The sequence below is a fragment of the Rhinopithecus bieti genome, unplaced genomic scaffold, assembly GCF_001698545.2.
Source record: "Rhinopithecus bieti isolate Rb0 unplaced genomic scaffold, ASM169854v2 scaffold_54331, whole genome shotgun sequence".
NCBI classification, from domain to species: Eukaryota; Metazoa; Chordata; class Mammalia; order Primates; family Cercopithecidae; genus Rhinopithecus; species Rhinopithecus bieti.
In genome coordinates, this window is record NW_016821659.1 from 653,487 (window position 1) to 672,151 (window position 18,665).

Below are 18,665 nucleotides of genomic sequence, written 5' to 3' on the forward strand. Positions count from 1 at the left end.
TTTTTTAGAAAAAGGGTCTCACTCTGTCACCCAGGCTAGAGTATGGGCCACAATGATAGCTCACTGCGGCCTCGAACTCCCGGACACAATAGATCCTCCTGGCCTCCTGCTTCAGCCTCCCAAAGTGCTGAGATTACAGGAGTGAGCCACCACACCCAGCCCAGGATGGGGTCTTTGGAGCCAGCTTTCATGGCTAAAGCCTCTGAAGCTTTGTGAATGACAACGGGAGAGTGGCTTTGCCCTGGGATCACCAACTAGAGCCTCAGCACTGAGGTGATGAAGTTATGACAAAAAGCACAGCTTTGGCTGGGCTTGTGATAAAACTCAACTAGAACAGGAAGGTGATAAGCCTCGGGCAGCTTTGATGGAAGTAAACTCGGAGCTCACTAAGGTGTTGCGGTAAGAGTATGGACTTTGGAGTAAATGTCCACTCGGATTAGCTGAGCAAACCACCCAGCCTCCCGGAACTGGGAGCTTTGTGAAGTGGGGCTGATGACAGTACCAAACAGAGATGCTGTTTAGGAGGAAAACGCAGGTCTGGCGTGTGCTTAGTGTAATGTCAAAGTGTGGCACTCGGGCAGGGGCTGAGAAAGGGTAAGGCTGCTCCAGGGCCTGCTGGCTGCCTGACTCCCATCACCTGCAGACACCTGCAGGGCCTGTTCTCGCTCTGGAAGTATCTATACGCGTCCGGGAGCCGTGGCTCACGCCTGTAATCTCAGCACTTCAGGAAGCCAAGGCGGGTGGATCACTTGAGGTCAGGAGTTTAAGATCAGCCAGGTCAACAAGATGAAACCTTATCTCTACTAAAAATACAAAAATTAGCCGGGTGTGGTGGAGCACCTGTAATTCCAGCTACTCGTGAGGCTGAGACAGGAGAATCGCTTGAACCCAGGAGGTGGAGGTTGCAGTGAGCCGAGATGGCGCCACTGCACTCCAGCCTGGGCAAAATTCTGTCTCAAAAAAAAAAAAAAAAAAAATCTATATGCACCACATCTGCGTTTGACAGTTCTGCTCCCTCCTGAGATGTGGAATACTCCAGGCTCCCAGGTCAGGACATCTATTAGGCCCACTGGGTATCAAAAAACCAGTAGGTACAAAGACAAGGAAGAGAAGATGCAATCAGGGGCCTCCGTGATTCTTCTGTGATAGCTCATGAGGTGCCATGCCAACTCTCCTATTCATGGGCACAAAGTGCTCCTAGGAGACGTCCACAGGCAAACGAGTGGAAACTACACACAGATCTCTAAATATGTGAGCAAACATAACGAAAAGGTTAAGAAAACATGCTTTGCAAAAGACAAAACGGAGCCTGAGTAATTTCTTTCTTTTTTCTTTTTTTTTGAGATGGAGTCTCACTCTGTAGCCCAGGCTGGAGTGCAGTAGTGTGATCTGGGCTCACTGCAACATCACGTCCCAGGTTCAAGCGATTCTCTTGCCACAGCCTCCTGAGTAGTTGAGGCACCAGCCACCAGGCCTAGCTAATTTTTGTATTTTTGGTTGTGATGGGGTTTTACCATGTTGGCCAGGCTGATCTTGAACTCCTGACCTCATGCGATCCGTCCGCCTCGGCCTCCCAAAGTAGTGGGATTCCAGGTGTTAGCCACCATGCCTGGCCTGGCCTGAATAATTTCTTAGAAAGGGTAAATACACATGTGAACAAAGAAGAACCTGCACCAAGAATGTACTTCTTTTTTCTTTTTTCTTTTTGAGATGGAGTCTTGCTCTGCTCTGTTGCCCAGGCTGGAGTGCAGTGGTGTGATCTCGGGCTCATTGCAACTCTTCCGCTTCCAGGGTTCAAGCGATTCTCCTGCCTCAGCCTTCAGAGTATCTGGGACTACAGGCGTGCGCCACCACACTCGGCTCATTTTTGTATTTTTAGTAGAGACAGGGTTCCTTTCACCATGTTAGCCAGGCTGCTCTCGAACTCTTGACCTCAGGCAATGAACCCACCTCGGCCTCCCAAAGTGCTGGGATCAGAAGCACCAGCCACCGCGCCTGGCCTTTTTTTTTTTTTTTTTTTTTTGAGATGGAGTTTTGCTCTTGTTGCCCAGGCTGGAGTGCCATGGCGTGATCTCAGCTCACTGCAACCTCTGACTCCCGAGTTCAAGCGATTCTCCTGCTTCAGCCTCCCGAGCAGCTGGGATTACAGATGCCTGCCACCACGCCCGGCTCAAAAATTTACTTTTATTTTTAACATGCCTTCCACAAGGATACACACCAAAGTGAAATAATTATGAGATTCTTTCTTATGACAGCTGAAGTAAAACAAAGGATAAAAACCATACATGACACAGCATCATTTTATATTGGCATCAACAGATGTGGGGTAGTCCCAGCTCTGCCACCCCCAACTGGGTAGCCTTGGGGAGATCATTCATTTTTCTGAGCCACAGCTAAACACACCCCATGCGGTGCTAGATTTCAGAGATCTAGCTTTCTAGATCCGATGGGTCTAGTGGTGGGAAGGTGGTATGTGTGCTTCAAAGAAAACAAGTACAGGGCAATGTGCTAAAAGGAAAACCACCAAGACTCACTCAAGCTTAACGCTCTTTGTACCATTAGCAACATGACACAGAAAAGGCTGCATATAAGGCCTCTGTCGTGTGCATAACTTTGGCTTTAATGAGCCACCCCAGCAAAGAGTACCATGAAGGTGAAATCCGGAAACAACCAGAAGCCCCCAACCTTCTACAAAATCACCCTACAGCTTCTCAAACTCAAGAGAGATGGAAAACAGTAAGAGAACACTCAGAGAAAGGCAACATTTGGCCACAAGGATGAGGCTTTTCAGCCTAGACCTGCAGTAGCAGAGTACGGTCCAATGCACAGCGGGGAACTTGGACCTTTTCACGGAATCCTGGTGCCTGAATCCTTCAGGAGGGAACATGAAGATATCTAACAGGAGGTGCTTCTGATAGGCGGTGCAATAAACATCTGGAATGCATCACAGCCAGGGAATAGCACAGAGAGGATATAAGACCTTCAAGATGCCTCAAAAGACCTTGGGGTTGATGAACTATGCTGTTACTAAGGACTGTTTGGGGTACATTGATCATTGTTAGGGTAAAAAGCAAGTGATACAGTCCAGTCCTGTCCTCACACTACACAATTTTTACTGGAGACAAGACTGGGCAGGATAAACTACGGGGCCCATAGGACCCTCCCATAGTCTGCTGTCTATCTGGCTGGAAAGCACGATGATGAACAAAGCAACCTTGCCTTTGTCAGGCACACTTATAATGGTTCCAAGAGCCAAATTCCAACTGTTGTACTGAGGGTGGCAATGGGACGGTCTTCCGATGACCTAAAATGCCACAGATGCCCTTCTTCTCCAATACACATCCGATTACCACAGAACTCTAAAATACCTTTTAAATCCTAGTCATATGAAAAGTTCCTTTTTCTCCATTAATCAGTCTGCCCCGAAGAAGCTTTTCCGTATCTCACAGACTCTCAGAAGGGGCCAGCTAACTGTGATACCTAGCACCCTTATCTTTTCTCGATACACAGCGTCCTTCCTCCAGCAGAATCCGAAAATAGCAGCAGTCCGGATTAACATGGCTGTGAGGAGTAGGTGCTTAGCTGAATAACATCAGAATTAATGAGGGGCCGGACCCCAAACAGAGCCACCTGGTGGGCATGAACTCCAGGCAGCTATGGGGCCATTTCCTTCAAGCAAGTGTCTGGTCCCTGGCTATCTCTGCTTCAGCCAGAACACATTCCGCCCCCCACCGAGGCCTGAAGGGCCAGCGCGCAGCGCCCTCACCTTTCAGCAGATCCGGGTGCACATAGCCCAACACGTCGGAGACCCCCAGCTCCTGGCGCGAACAGGTGCCTCCGTGGATGTGCAACCAGGCAGGCTCGGCGAGGGCAGTGCACAGCGCCGTGATGGACAGGGCGCCAGGCAGGGCCGAGGCCAGGCTACGCTCCGGCTGCTTGGGCAGAGCGCTGCCTCCCGGACTCCTCCGCCGGCGCCCGCCGGGCAGCCCTGCGCCTCCGGGGGCGTACATGCCCGGGGCCGCCCGCCGTCGCTCCGCAGTCGCTGCTGGTCGCCACCGACCTCCGCGGGGCGCGCAGAGCCTGACAGTCCGGTGGAGGAGAGCAACGCTCCGGGCTCGCTGCAGGTGAGACCGGCACTGGGCTGTCAGGGTTGACACCAGAGGATAGGGGGGTGGGACCCAGTGCTGACGGAGACGGGGAGGGCTGCGGGGATTCGGGGGACAGAGACAGGAGACTCCGGAATGGGATTGCGGGACGAAAACTGGACAGGGCCGGGGGCCAGATGGGGTATGGGCAGACTCGAGTCTCCAGGGGACGGAGGGATCGGGGATCGGCTACCGCGGGAGCAAAGACCCGGACTCAGGGTCTCGGCCAAAGGGTGCCGAGGGGCGGAGGACCGGGCTGGGCCGCGGGGATCAGGGAACGGTGATCTGGGACCGGCGGTTTGGAATGTGACCTGTGCGGAGAAAAGACCCTCCCCACGCCGCCCATTGTTCCTCACCAGTCAGCAGGCCACAGGGCTGGGATGGCGCCGCTCAGCCCAGTCACGGGCTTCTCGGCTGCCGGGGGCCGAGCGTTCCCAGGCCCCAATCCCGCAACGCCCGTACAGACCCGGGTTCGATGCACTTCCGGCTTCCTCCTCCTCTGCCTCCGCCTCCTCCGGCTCCCCGCCCCGTCCCCCGCGCGCGTCACAGCCTGGGCGCGCCGCCGGGCTCTGCGCAGGGCCTCACGGGACTGGTAGTTCGAGGCGGTCCCGCGATGCTTTCCCTGCCGAAGTGTGGGGAGCGACTACAACTCCCAGAGGGTATCGCGGCCGCAGCAGTGAGCAGCTGAGTTCCCGGGGCGACTCCGGTCCTCCGGCGGAAGCGGGATCCTCAGTTGGCCGCGGAAGCCTGGAGTGGGCGGTACGCAGACGCGCGCGGTGAGACCCGCTGTCTGCGCCGCGGACCCTGCCCGCCCCCACCTCCCCGTGCGTCGGGCCGCCATGAAGGACTCGCTGGTGCTGCTGGGCCGTGTCCCGGCGCACCCGGACTCCCGCTGCTGGTTCCTGGCTTGGAACCCCGCGGGGACCCTGCTGGCCTCGTGCGGCGGCGACCGGAGAATCCGCATCTGGGGCACGGAGGGTAAGGCCCAGCCTGGCTGCGCGGCCCTCGGCGCTGTGGGCTCCGCTTGCGCGTCGTGCGGGCGCTCAGCCTGCGGGGGAGGCTGACCCTGTTCCTGGCGGAGGGAGGGTCGGATGTTAGCCACCCCCAGAAAGGCTTTATAGGCAAAGAAGTCTGCGACTGCTGGGAGGAAAAACGTCAGCAGACAAGGTGAAATGTCGAGGGAATTGTGGTAGCTGCTGAGGAAGGAAAATGGGAAAAGGAGGGTGTTAGGAAAGTGGCTTTCAGAGTAACTTGCGACTGGATTGTCACATTTTATCCCGAGGGCTTTGGGGAACCAATAGCAATTTTAGATTAGATTTGTTTTAGAAAGATGCCTCCAGAGGCTGGGCGCGGTGGCTCACGCCTGTAATCCTAGCAGTTTGGGAAGCAGAGGCGGGTAGATCACCTGAGGTCAAGAGGTCGAGACCAGGTTGGGCAACATGGTGAAACCCCGTCTCCACTACAAATACAAAATTAGCGGGGCGTGGTGGCGGGCACCTGTAACCCCAGCTACTCTGGAGGCTGAGGCAGGAGAATCCCTTGAACCCGGGAGGCGAAGGTTGCAGTGAGCCGGGATTGTGCCATCGCACTCCAGCCTGGGCATCAGAGCAAAAACTCGGTCTCAAAAAAAAAAAAAAAGCCTCCAGAGGAAGTAGAGTCAGTTGCATCTTTGTAAAAGCTGTGAAAGACACTCCCTGAGCTTTCCCCCACTAGCTTGACTCCAGTGCTAGCCCCCAGTATGCCCCCAATATCGAATGTCTTCATGGTGCTGCACCCAGCTCCAGAGCCTGGCCTGCGCTCCACCTTTAGGTGACAGCTGGATCTGCAAGTCTGTCCTTTCTGAAGGCCACCAGCGCACGGTGCGGAAGGTGGCCTGGTCCCCCTGCGGTAATTACCTGGCCTCTGCCAGCTTTGATGCTACCACTTGCATTTGGAAGAAGAACCACGATGACTTTGAGGTACCCAGGCTGGTTGGAACCAGAATTATTGCCTGTTTCCTCCCCAGAGCTGGTTCAGGAACCTGAGCCAACCTGCGCCAATTGGGCTGTACCCATGGGAAGGGCCTTAGCGGTGTTAGCTGCTGTTAATTCTCATTTTCCTTCTCCTTTCACAGTGTGTAACCACGCTCGAGGGCCATGAAAATGAGGTCAAGTCAGTGGCTTGGGCCCCATCTGGCAACCTCCTGGCCACTTGCAGCCGAGATAAGAGTGTTTGGGTCTGGGAAGGTGAGTCCAGGTCCCTCCAGGTGGATTGGGAACCACCTGACACCCCCCTCCGTGTCCGTGACAGGGTCCGCTCTTGGGTTCCCTTCTTTTTCTCTTCCACAGTTGATGAAGAGGATGAGTATGAATGTGTCAGTGTTCTCAACTCCCACACACAGGATGTCAAGCATGTGGTTTGGCACCCAAGTCAGGAGGTAAGAGTCAGGCAGGGTCTCTTGTGGGAAGGGCTCTGGTGTGCAGGCTTGTGCTCAGCCTTCCTCTGCTTTTCAGCCTTAATCTAGCTTTTACAGGGACCTCCATCTGTGAACAAAAAACATTAGTCCCTTTATAAAAACAGATCCAGCTGGGCGTGATGGCTCACACCTGTAATCTCAGCACTTTGGGAGGCCACAGTGGGTCTATCATCTGAGGTCAGAAATTCAAGACTAGCCTGGCCAACTTGGTAAAACTCCGTCTCTACTAAAAATACAAAATTAGCTGGGCATGATGGTGCATGCCTGTAATCCCAGCTACTCAGGAGGCTGAGGCAGGAGAATTGCTTGAACCTGGGAGATGGGGGTTACAGTGAGCCGAGATCGTGCTATTGCACTCCAGCCTGGGCAACAAGAGCGAAACGTCGTCTCAAATAAATAATAAAATGAAATAAAAACATAAAAGCAGATCCCTGGGACTGACCGGTCCTGCACTTCCTGGGCCACACAGACACGTGTTGGGTCTCCTTTCCCTCTTCCCCCAGCTCTTAGCTTCTGCCAGCTACGATGACACAGTGAAGCTGTACCGGGAGGAAGAGGATGACTGGGTATGCTGTGCCACCCTTGAGGGCCATGAGTCCACTGTGTGGAGCTTGGCCTTTGACCCGAGTGGCCAGCGCTTGGCATCTTGTAGTGATGACCGCACTGTGCGCATCTGGCGTCAGTATCTACCAGGCAACGAACAAGGTGAGGGTCCATTAGTAGATCTAAAGAAGACCCATCTCTCAAGGGGTTCACAGTCTGCTAAGACACATACATGAGTCGGAGCAAATGGGGGTAAAAGGTAAGATGTGCCACAAAAGGGCTCGGGATAGAGTACTGGAACAATCAGGAAAGCTTTGTGGAACAGGGGCCGTTGCATCTGAATTTGAAAGGGTATGTAGGATTTTAACATGAGAATTTCACGTGAGAATTCCAAGTGGAAACTCAACAGCGTGAGTAAAGATAACAATGGCGGGAATGCTCAGACTTAGTGAGGCGTGGTAATTCATTTAAATGGGGCATAGGACATCTAGGGTTTGGAGAGGAATAAAGTGGGTTGGGTTGGCTGGTGGGTGGCAGCAGAACAGGGACGTTTCCTTCTCGGAATTCTGCTTGAGAAAGGCCAGTCTGGCCAGAGTGTGTAAGGCAGATCAGCGGGGATAGGTACAGGAATGGAGACGTGGACTCATAATCAGTTGAAGATGAGGGTGAGGGAAGCTAAGTTAGGTTCTCCTTTGAGGCGCCTGGGACATAGGAACGTCTTAAGTGTAAGAGAAGTCTGTCTTGCAGGGGTGGCATGCAGCGGCTCTGACCCCAGTTGGAAATGTATCTGTACTTTGTCGGGCTTCCACTCAAGGACCATTTATGACGTTGCTTGGTAAGACTCCATCCCGCACCCCCATCCCATCATGCCCCATGCAGTCCTCTGCAACCCTGGGGGAGTGCTTAGGAATTGAGGGCAGCCACCCCCATTCCCTATCAGGCCTGACTCTAGCATGCTGCTTTACAGCTGGCTGGGCTGGCATTCACAGGAGCAGGGAACAGTCCCAGGCTGTGAGGGCAGCACCAGCACTCGGGGTTCACACAGCTTGTGCCGTCCAGAAGTTACCGAATCTGTGCATTCATGATGGGTTGTTATTTATTTATTTATTTATTTTGAGACGGAGTCTCGCTCTGTCGCCCAGGCTGGAGTGCAGTGGCGTGATCTTGGCTCACTGCAAGCTCCGCCTCCCGGGTTCACGCCATTCTCCTGCCTCAGCCTCCTGAGTAGCTGGGATTGTAGCGCCCACCACCATGCCCGCCTAATTTTTTTTTTTTTTGGTAGAGATAGGGTTTCACCGTGTTAGCCAGGATGGTCTCGATCTCCTGACCTTGTGATCCGCCCGCCTTGGCCTCCCAAAGTGCTGGGATTACAGGCGTGAGCCACCGCACCCGGCAGTGGCTGGGGTTTTTATGGGTAACGCTGACTGTGCCCTTGCAGAAGCTGGAAAAGCTGCACCATTCATATAGGAGAGTAGGTCAGAGGGTAGTTCTGGCCCTGAGAATTGATCCCTAGGAAATAATCCAAAACAGTGAAAAAAACTGAGTACTCAAGCTTGCTTTATATTAGCAAACATTTAGGAATCACCTATTTAACAAAAGTGAACTTAAGTAAATTATGGTAGAACTTAGCTTGTTATATCACTGTTTAAAGAAATGGGTTAAGAATACTTTACGATGGGGTGGGGAGCGGTGGGTCACGCCTGTAATCCCAACACTTTAGGAGGCCGAGGTAGGCGAATCATGATGTCAGGAGTTCAAGACCAGCCTGACCAATGTGGTGAAACCCTGTCTCTGCTAAAAATACAAAAATTAGCTGGGCGTGGTGGTGCGCGCCTGTAATCCCAGCTACTCGGAGGCTGAGGCAGGAGAATCGCTTGAACCTGAGAGGCAGAGGTTGCAGTGAGCCGAGATTGCACCACTGCACTCCAGCCTGGTGATAGAGCAAGACTCCATCTAAAAAAAATAAATAAATACTTTATGATGGCTGGGCCCAGTGACTCATGCCTGTCATCCCAGCACTTTGGGAGGCTGAGGTGGGTGGATCACTTGAGGTCAGGAGTTTGAGACCAGCCTGGCCAATGTGATGAAACCCTGTCTCTGCTGAAAATACAAAACTTAGCCGGACATGGTGGCACATGCCTGTAGTCCCAGCTACTTGGGAGGCTGAGGCAGGAGAATCGCTTGAACCTGGGAGGCGGAGGTTGCAGTGAACCATCTCAAAAAAAAAACCTTTATGACATGGGAAACTGCTTATGCCAAGTGAGAAAAGTGCAGTTCATAATTGCATGTTGTTTTTTAGGGTAATCATAGTAGGGGAAAAAACTAGATTGCAGCATCTGCGGATATAAGTGGGTGATATTTGTGACTCCTTATTAGTTAAGGAAACATTTTAATAAGAGGTTTTTAGCCGAGGCCTGAAGTTAGGGAAGAGAACAGGCCAGGAACCATGGACCAAGCCTGGCCTAATCTGTCAGGTGTACCACTGATGTCACTTTCCTCCCAGGTGTCAGCTGACAGGGGCTCTGGCTACAGCTTGTGGGGACGACGCAATCCGCGTGTTTCAGGAGGATCCCAACTCGGATCCACAACAGCCCACCTTCTCCCTGACAGCCCACTTGCACCAGGCCCATTCCCAGGATGTCAACTGTGTGGCCTGGAACCCCAAGGAGCCAGGGCTGCTGGCCTCCTGCAGTGATGATGGGGAGGTGGCCTTCTGGAAGTACCAGCGGCCTGAAGACCTCTGAGCTACCTCGACTTCGGACAGAGTAATGACTCCCCAGAAAACGTCGTAAGACTTTCCCAGCCCCTGAGAGGACCAGGAGGAGCATCCTTGACCTTCATTTAACTTGGCTCACTTCTCTTCAGACTTGGGTAGAAGTACGGAGCCACAGAATTGCTCTCCTTCCCCTCCTTTGACGTGAGGCCTTCAGTAAAGAGCTACAGAACATCAGTACCTTGTTATACCACAGATTTTTCTTGCATTAGGGCACAGTGTTAAATTCTTTGGAGGTAAATATACTATTTATAATCACTATATATAGTAGGAAGGGGTGTGTCTCAGGCCTTTCTGAAGTTGTAAGACTTAAATAATCCATCTGCATCCCAAGTCCTATTTTATAAGGATATTCATAAAAGAATTCCATGGTGAATCCTTGTCTGAAATAGGTCCTGCCTTCCCAGTTTGTGTAAATCTTTGCATTTAAGACATTCAGTCAATACTGAAGGAAATTTTTTTTCTGAATGTAGGTTTGAGTGAGGGGCACCTCTGCTTTCCCTTAGAAACCCTTTTATACCTCCTGCACCGTTAAGCTGTGATGGCAACGGGGGATAGAAAAAAATGGGGAAAGACAAGAAAAGGGAGAGTTATTACTGGCCACAAGCCCTATATTCTCAAAGGGATGCAAATTGGTTCTTCAGTAGGGATAAAAAAAAAATCAGTTTGTGGCCCTCCTAAGGCCCACAGCACATATAGTGTGGCTGTGACATTCCATTTTCATGGCAGGGAGTGATCAGGAAGAAGGCTCCCTAGGGGACTAGCGATGAAAACCAGTCGAGAAACACTGCCATCGGCAGGCAGTTTTCAGGCACACTCAAGTCGTCTCTTGACAGTTCTACATGGACGTGACAGTGGTCTCCAAAGCTACAGCCTTCCCCTAAGTTTAAGCCGTGACCTTAGATTTTAGAAAGACAGTGGGGCGATACCTAGAGTAGTGGTTCTCGAAGAATGTGGTCTGCAGATCCTGGGAGTCCCCAGACCCTTTCAGGGAGGATCTCTGAGGTCAACTGTTGGCACTGCGGCATGAATCAAGGTGGTGGCAGCAAACTTCTAGTAGTTTTGACATGTCCTGGTTAGAACAAATATCAGTGATTAACTATACTAAATGTTGACTTAGCCAGCGCTGTGGCTCACACCTGTAATCCCAGCGCTTTGGGAGGCTGAGGTGGGTGGGTCACCTGAGGTCAGGAGTTCGAGACCAGCCTGACCAACATGGAGAAACCCTGTCTCTACTAAAAATACAAAATTAGCTGGGCGTGGTGGTGCATGCCTGTAATTCCAGCTACTTAGGAGGCCGAGGCAAGAGAATCACTTGAAGCCAGTAGGTGGAGGTTGCAGTGAGCCAAGATCGCACCATTGCACTCCAGCCGGGGCAACGAGCAAAACCCTGTCTCAGAAAAAAAAAAAAAAAGTTGACCTTGAGAACACTTAGACTCTGAGACGACTGAAATAATGCATAAAGCCCCTCTGCTGTGCACTGAAGTATGGATGCTTTGAGGAAAAGCAGTGGTACCATTGAGTTGCAAGCTGAATTGGCTGTGTTCAAGGCATGCCCTTTAGAGTTGAAAGAACTAGCAGATTATGGTATTTAGACTTGAATATTTGGCTGACATTTTCTGGGAAATGAATGGAATGAGCCTCTCACTTCAAGGGAAACAACTGATAGTGTTGCCAATGATAAAAGAAAGCTTTCAAGCAAAAATCAGAATTTCTGAAAATCTGTACTCTACCATGAGCTTTATTGTTGGGGATATTAACAAATGTGATTTGTATAATGAAATGCATTTCATTTGGAAGAATTCAGTGAACCAGTTTTCCAAAACCAGTACGTGATGTTACAAAATCATACGTGGCTCGAAGATTCATTCAAAAGTGTAAGACAGGCCAGTGGATTTTAATGTATTAACAATATAAGAGTGAATCAAGTTTTCAGAGTCCACATTGCCTTTAAGAAACTATCACTTGTAGTAAGCCGGGCGCGGTGGCTCACGCCTGTAATCCCAGCACTTTGGGAGGCCGAGGTGAGTGGGTCACAAAGTCAGGAGTTCAAGACCAGCCTGGCCAATATGGTGAAAGCCCATCTCTACTAAAATTACAAAAATTAGCTGGGCGTGGTGGCAGACCCCTTGTAGTCCCAGCTACTCCGGAGCCTGAGGCAGGAGAATCGTGTGAACCCAGGAGGTGGAGGCTGCAGTGAGCCCAGATCATGCCATTGCACTCCAGCCTGGGTGGCACCGTGAGACTCTGTTTCAAAAAAAACAAAAAACAGTATCACTTGTCTTGGCATCAGAGAACAGCCACAATTCGCTGAAGAGACTGTTTAGAACCCGTCTTCCACCTGTGCGTCTGTGTGGAGTCAGCTTATTGCAATGAAAACCAGTTTGGATGTAGAAGCAGCTGTAAGAATTCAAGTGTTTCTTATAACAAGAGACTAAAGATATTGTAAGACGCCACTCTTCTCCTTGGATTGTTTTGGAAGTTATTCTTCACAAAAAATGTTAACATGGACGGGGCATGGTGGCTCATGCCTGTAATCCCAGCACTTCTGGGAGGCTGAGGTGGGGAGATCACTTGCGCTCAGGAATTCAAGATCAGCCTGGGCAACATGCTAAACCCTGTCTGTATTTAAAAAAAAAAAAAGTTAACATGATTTAAAAGTGCGTTAACCTAGAAGAAAAGCTTTTTGGGGCAACCTCCGGAACTGTGAAAAATAGATTTGTTATTTAAAAAGAAAAAAAAAAGCTCTTTGAGGTTCTTAGCTTTTAGTAGCGTAAAGAGGTCCTACCACCAAATCATTTGAAAACTGCTACCCTGAGGAAGCTGCCCCTCAGACTCGTCTTTCAGTTTTGTGTGCATTTAGTCTAAAGAACAGAAGGTAAGAATTTGGAGACAATCAGATCTGGATTAGAAAACCTGTTTATTAAGACTGGGTCACATCCAGCTGGTACATTTCAGTGTCCTTTCTGGTGCTGCCTCCCAGGAGCAGACACTGCAGATTTCAGAACACCCATCTAGAGAAACGCCTAACCTGTGATCTAGCTTCCGGGGCTCAGTGTTGGTTCCTGTGGTTGTGCTGATGTGTGGGTACCACTGGGGCCAGGCCACAGTCGGATGTTCCCTCCTCCATGCTGACTCACAAGGCTACAGGGGACAGCACGCCTAATGAGCAGGTCTGTCCTCCAGAAGCACTCATTACAAGCACGTTTATGGCTAAAAAATAACCAGGTTTTTCTGGCCATGCCCTCAGGTTGGAGAAAGAAAACTTTTAATTTGGAATCACTGCAAACACAAATGGTTTCTACAAATTATTTTATTAGAATATCAGACTCAAAAGAACTACCAGGAACATGTCTGAAAATGCTATATATGATTTATGCTTCACCCGTGACACCTGCTGTCACTGGATCCAGAGTGAGCAAGGGAAAAGGAAGTGGAGGTGGGTAGGGACAGCACCAGCCCTGGCTGGCCAGACCTCAGGCCCACAGACCTGGTCCCCACAACCAGGATCCCTACAAGGTACACATTCCTAATTCAGGCTCGACTCTCCTTTACCCAAGAGTACATGCCTCAGGACTCAATCTGAATCACTGTCCGTCTCGGCTTCTTTCACATCCACACTGAATTTGTACTCCTGGTCACATCCCATGTAAGCGTCACTCATGAAGTACAGAGTGTAGTTGTGGGCGCCAGTGGCTGGGGCCACAAAGTCCAACTTCACCTAGAAAGAGCAGGCAGAAATCATTATGAGCATGGACACAGGAAGCATTCTCACCCTTCCCCCATGCCGGAACAAATGCTGGGGCCAGTGGACACACTCACCTTGGCCTTCTGCTGGAGGGTCAGCCTCTTGATGGAGATGAGACTATTGGACTTCGCGTCTCCAATCACCACCCACCAGCCCTCTTCACGTTTCTGCAGTGATCCAAAACCAAGAATTTCAGCATGTAAAACTTGATGGCCATAGGCAGCCATGAAAACAGTTACGGTTACAAAAGAAATAACAAAAATCAGCTTTCCAAAGTTTCTTCCCGAAATACAATTAGATACAACATTTTAGTACTGTCAAAAGTTGTCTCAAACAGGCTTATTTAAGTAAGTAGATGAACTCATTTGTTGGTTCTGGCTCACTTCCTTGTGCCAAGGTACCTTATCCCGCTTAGTACCTGCTGCTAAGTCCAAGGTACTACTATTAGAGGTCTAGTCTTTGGGGCCTGGTAGCTTTGAGTTCCTTAGAGATACTTTAAGTACAGGGCATATCTGTCAGATGAGAAAAAACTTAACCCAGAGCTGAATGTGCACAGAGATGATCCCCAGCAGGCCTTGCAGCCCTGTCTACCGGCCGCCCCACTGTCACAAAGACCAGGAGTCCTAGTTAAAAGCACTCGTTACTCAGACCCTGTGAATTACACATGACAGGATCTGGTTTCTGCTGTCAACCTTCAATTCTTCTCCCATATAAAGAGAACCAGAATTTATTTCTGGTGGTAAAAAACCAAGCACCCAGAAGCACAGTAAGAAAAAAGTGAGAAAAAAGAAGGAACGACCAGGAAAGCCCAAGTGTCCTGGAGCCATGGGAGTTAAAGACAAATGCATCTGAAACAGCCAGAGAGATGGAAATACTGCACGACTGACGGGTTTAACAATGACCAGTCATCTAAATCTTTTTTTTTTTTTTGAGACGAAGTCTCACATTGTTGCCTAGGCTGCTGTGCAGTGTGGCAATCTCAGCTCGCTGCAGCCTCCACCTCCCGGTTCAAGTGATTCTCCTGCCTCAGCCTCCCGAGTAGCTGGGACTACAGGTGCCCACCATCAGGTGTGGCAAATTTTTGTATTTTTAGTAGAGATGAGGTTTCACTATGTTGGCCAGGCTGGTCTCGAACTCCTGCCCTCGTCATCTGCCCACCTTGGCCTTCCAAAGTGCTGGGATTACAGGCGTGAGCCACCGTGCCCGGCTCTAAATTGTTTAAGCAGAAATAAACAGAAAAAAAAAAAAAAACCCATAGCCTCAAGATTAATTCTCAGCCTTGTAAGCTCATTATCAGTCTGAAGTTTCCCTCCCTCAGGGACAGTGTGCCCTTGTACCATGCACCTAGCCAGCGGATAGGGGAGTTGACACCTGGCCAAGCCAGCTACCAGGACGCACCTGCGGGAAGAGGGGCGCAATGACAGGGCCTGTGACTTCCTCCTCTCGCTCCAGCTGCACCAGCACCACAACTGGCCCACCACTGCAGGGGGAGAGGAGGGGCACACATCAGTGATGTGGCAGTGGGCTCCCAGCATACTATCATGCTGTGCCCAACAGGTACCACCACTGGCTCACCTGCGGATGCTGTCCTTATCCACCACCTCATAAGACAGTTCGATATTAGGGTAGCGGTTACAAAAGCGAGCCACATCTGCAATCTGGCTGTCAGTCAGCTGAAGCAATGCGTTCCGTTCTTCATCCTCCATCTCCATGATGTCGAAAACACTCTCCACTCCCTGCAGTGAGTATTCAGACGTCAGGAAAGAGAGAACACAGGCCAACAGCAAATGACACAGGCGCCAAGAGCTGCTAATTTTACCTCCTACACCATCAAGTCATCTAGAGAAAACAGTTGCAGAAAGAACACGGCCCACAGTTGGCAGCCTCTCTAGCATCTCAACAGGGAGCACCTTCAGAGGAACCATAACTACAAGTTTCACTCACTGAGACCCACCTCCCGCAACCCACCCTCGGTCCACAACACTAGGCCCTCAGGCTCACCCACCTGACCCTCTAGGCTGACCCAGCTCACCTTGTCTGTGCAACGTTTGATATGCTCCGAGGTGAAGTGTGGCAGCTGCTTCAGGTATGAGTCCTTGGACCACATGGCTTGGGTGACCATCTGGGCCAGTTCCATAGCTGCCAGAGCAGGGCTGAGCCACCCATTGCTGGAGAGGACATCCACACAGGCCTGGATAAGCCGGATTGCCTGAACACGAAAAGGCATACCAAAGTGGGCGAGGTTGAGCTGAGACATCTGGAGCACCACTGGCCCCTCTGCCCCACACCCACACCCACACTCTACCTTACTAAGGATTTCCTCCGTATCTGACTGCAACTCAGCACTCAGCTGCATGCGGGACAGGTGAGCCTGCAGGAGCAGGTTGGTCTTGACGTGCGGATCATTGAACTTAGGGTTATTCAGCTTGTGGGGGACCTTCTGAGCCAACTATGAAGTGGAAGAAAAATAGTTGGTGATGAACAGGTGACCCTGCCTGAGACGGGCTCAGGCCAAAGCCCCACGTGGCCCAGGCTCACACAGCCCTTCAACACCCCGAGGCACATGGGTGGCAGTGGGATGGAGATGGGTGTGAGGGGGGTATGGAGGGGAGGACATATGGCGGGGGTCGGGGGATGCATATGGGGGTGTTGGTGGCAGGGATGCCATGTGCTCTGGGCACACAGGCAGAGTTTGCTGTTCCAGGATGTTCTCCTGAAGCTGCCGTCCTCACCTGCCGCAGGAGGTTGTCTTCATGGTGCCGGATGGGAATGTTCTCGTACTCGGCCGCATTGGAGATGATCTCGATAAGCCCTCGCACCTTGGTCTTGGCATTGAGGGACATGCTGAAGAGCTCTGACAGAAAAAGGACATTTGAGAGAAGCCAAAAGCAGGCGGAGAAGGAGCAGAACTGCCTGGGCTCCCCTGCTCTCCCCTGCTCTCCCCTGCAGCGTCATCCCGCTGACAGACACGGGCGGACCTCTCATCCCAGTGGGCTGCTGACCCGTGTGTGAGAAGGCTCCCACGGACAGGACACGGGCCGTGCCGGGCCTCACCAATGGTGGTGTAGTTGATGTAATAGTAGGCAGCGATCATGCCCAGGTTCAGAGGTGCCACATCCATCTCGTCCTCGATGCTGATGCACTTGGACTGCTCCAGGTCACTCAGGGTCTGCTCCACCAGCTCTGACAAGTGGTCGGACAAGTGACGATGGGAGATGCCTACGGAGGTGAGAGGTGAGTGGGGAGCCTTGAGAAGATGCCCAGCAAAGGCTGTGAGAACCACCAAAGAATCACATGTGCTCCCAAGGCCACTGACCCTGCAGGTTGTAGTAATTGGGGTTCTGTGTCATGCGGCGGTACAGAAAGGTCCAGGTGAGATAGTCCACAGCGTCCTGCTTGTTCTCAATGGTCTTGGTGACGATCTCAGCATTGAAGTGGTCATGCATACAGTGGTCCAGGTGAGACTCCACTGGCAATGGCTCATATAAGAACTTCTTGAAGAAATCCTGTGGGTTGGAGAAGGAGAAGCATTAATAAAGAATTAGTGACAACATGGTCACAAAGGGCCAAGGGCAAATCAACAGGGCATGGTCCCCATGTGAGACCTAACTAATACCAAAATGGAAGAAGCCACACGTTTAGAAAGTGCGTCACTGGCGACAATACGCAGTGGGAACAGAGGCACAGCAAGTCACGAGGGCAGAGCAGTGGGCAGCCCAGTGAGGAAGGAGGGAACCAACTAGCCGGCGAAGCCCTCAACACGTGGAGCCAACGGCAGCAGCAAAAGCAAAAGGCAGCAAAATTCCAAATGGGTGGCAGGCTCGTTACGAAAGAATTGTGTAAATAAGAGAGGCAGAAGTTAAGAGACTAAAATTACTGAAGACATCTATCAAAAGAAGGATTAAAGAATCCATTCTGAGGCTCCGGATCCAAGAGGCTGCATGAGTCCAGGACTGACCTTCTTGGAGCCCTGACACATGATAACGCAGCGTCCCTCATCGTCCTGCAAAGGGCGGTTGGCGTGACCCACCATCTGAAGCACGTCGTAGATGGGGTAATCCACATAGCTGGTGACAGATGCGGGGAAAGAAGGAAAAGCCGCCTCAACACGGAGACCATGCTCAGGAGGCCCGACTCCCTCCGCTAAGTAACAGTAAAATGTAAATACGGGGAGGCGTGGTCAAATCACAGCACGACTCTGTTTATGAATCTCTGCACTTAGAACTGGCTTCACTGGTTGCCCTGTACATCATTTTAGCATTTAGTGTAAGGGCCATGAATTTGCTGCTCAAGTGCCATGAACCAGGCTACAAAACTAATGCCAAAACCAAAATAACTCCCTATTCGAGGATCAAATATGTAAGTCAAACTTCCCAAACTTTTCTCCTTTAATTAAAAAAACTTTTTTTTTATTTTTTAATTTGTTTTTTGATAGAGCATCTTGCTCTACTGTCCATGCTGGAATGCAGTGGCACAGCCATGGCTCACTGCAGCCTTGACCTCCTAGGCTCAAGGGATCTTCTCACTTCAGCCTCCAGAGCAGGTGGGACTACAGGTGCGCACCACCACACTTTCCGAACTTCATAGCTGTGCATTTCATGAGTCATCAAGTCACCTGACTTTAACCCAACCTAGAAGCAGGTTCAAACATTAAAAATGAACCCGTAAATTTCACTTCAAACTAATCTGCATTTCGGGAAAAAGTTATTAAGCATTGGGCCAGGCACCATAACTCACGCCTGTAAAGCACTTTGGGTGGGTGAATCATTTGAGCTCAGGAGTTCAAGACCAGCCTGGGCAACACGGTGAAAACCCATCTATACAAAAAAAAAAAAAAAGCAAAAATTAGCTGAGAGTGGCAGCACATGCTGGTAGTCCCAGCTACTTGGGAGACTGAAGCAGGATGATTGCTTGAGCCTGGGAGGCAGAGGCTGTAGTGGGCCGAGATCATACCACTGCATTCCAGCCTAAATGACAGAACAAGATTGTCTCAAAAAAAAA

The 18,665-nt window shown here is 50.9% G+C and overlaps 3 protein-coding genes across 4 annotated transcripts in view; 1 reads left to right on the top strand and 2 right to left on the bottom strand.

Annotated features, from left to right (window-relative positions):
- Nucleotides 1-4,662, bottom strand: part of TMEM127 (transmembrane protein 127) — a 16,401-nt gene extending 11,739 nt beyond the window's left edge. Inside the window, exons 1-2 of one of the 2 annotated variants that reach the window (XM_017860472.1) lie at nt 4,502-4,662; nt 3,767-4,118 (exon numbers count right to left, since the gene is read on the bottom strand). In XM_017860472.1, coding sequence (XP_017715961.1) covers nt 3,767-4,010 — 244 coding nt within the window. In that variant the 5' untranslated portion in view covers nt 4,011-4,118; nt 4,502-4,662. Of the gene's footprint in view, nt 1-3,766; nt 4,142-4,501 lie in introns of both variants that reach the window. The other variant, XM_017860471.1, reaches the window with a different exon arrangement.
- Nucleotides 4,663-4,715: 53 nt separating this feature from the next.
- On the top strand, nt 4,716-10,177 carry CIAO1 (cytosolic iron-sulfur assembly component 1). The gene is made up of 7 exons (XM_017860470.1): nt 4,716-5,123; nt 5,955-6,103; nt 6,259-6,370; nt 6,473-6,561; nt 7,104-7,305; nt 7,891-7,978; nt 9,647-10,177. The coding sequence occupies exons 1-7, from the start codon at nt 4,985-4,987 to the stop codon at nt 9,885-9,887; spliced, it is 1,020 nt and encodes a 339-aa protein (XP_017715959.1). The 5' UTR covers nt 4,716-4,984; the 3' UTR covers nt 9,888-10,177.
- Nucleotides 10,178-12,820: 2,643 nt separating this feature from the next.
- The window catches only part of SNRNP200 (small nuclear ribonucleoprotein U5 subunit 200), a 31,584-nt gene continuing 25,739 nt past the window's right edge, over nt 12,821-18,665 (bottom strand). The window contains exons 36-45 of the mRNA XM_017860469.1: nt 17,623-17,731; nt 16,981-17,170; nt 16,719-16,883; nt 16,397-16,518; nt 15,970-16,113; nt 15,697-15,873; nt 15,240-15,400; nt 15,063-15,144; nt 13,739-13,831; nt 12,821-13,637 (exon numbers count right to left, since the gene is read on the bottom strand). Of these exons, the coding sequence (XP_017715958.1) occupies nt 13,494-13,637; nt 13,739-13,831; nt 15,063-15,144; nt 15,240-15,400; nt 15,697-15,873; nt 15,970-16,113; nt 16,397-16,518; nt 16,719-16,883; nt 16,981-17,170; nt 17,623-17,731 (1,387 nt within the window). The 3' untranslated portion in view covers nt 12,821-13,493. The remainder of the gene's footprint in view (nt 13,638-13,738; nt 13,832-15,062; nt 15,145-15,239; nt 15,401-15,696; nt 15,874-15,969; nt 16,114-16,396; nt 16,519-16,718; nt 16,884-16,980; nt 17,171-17,622; nt 17,732-18,665) is intronic.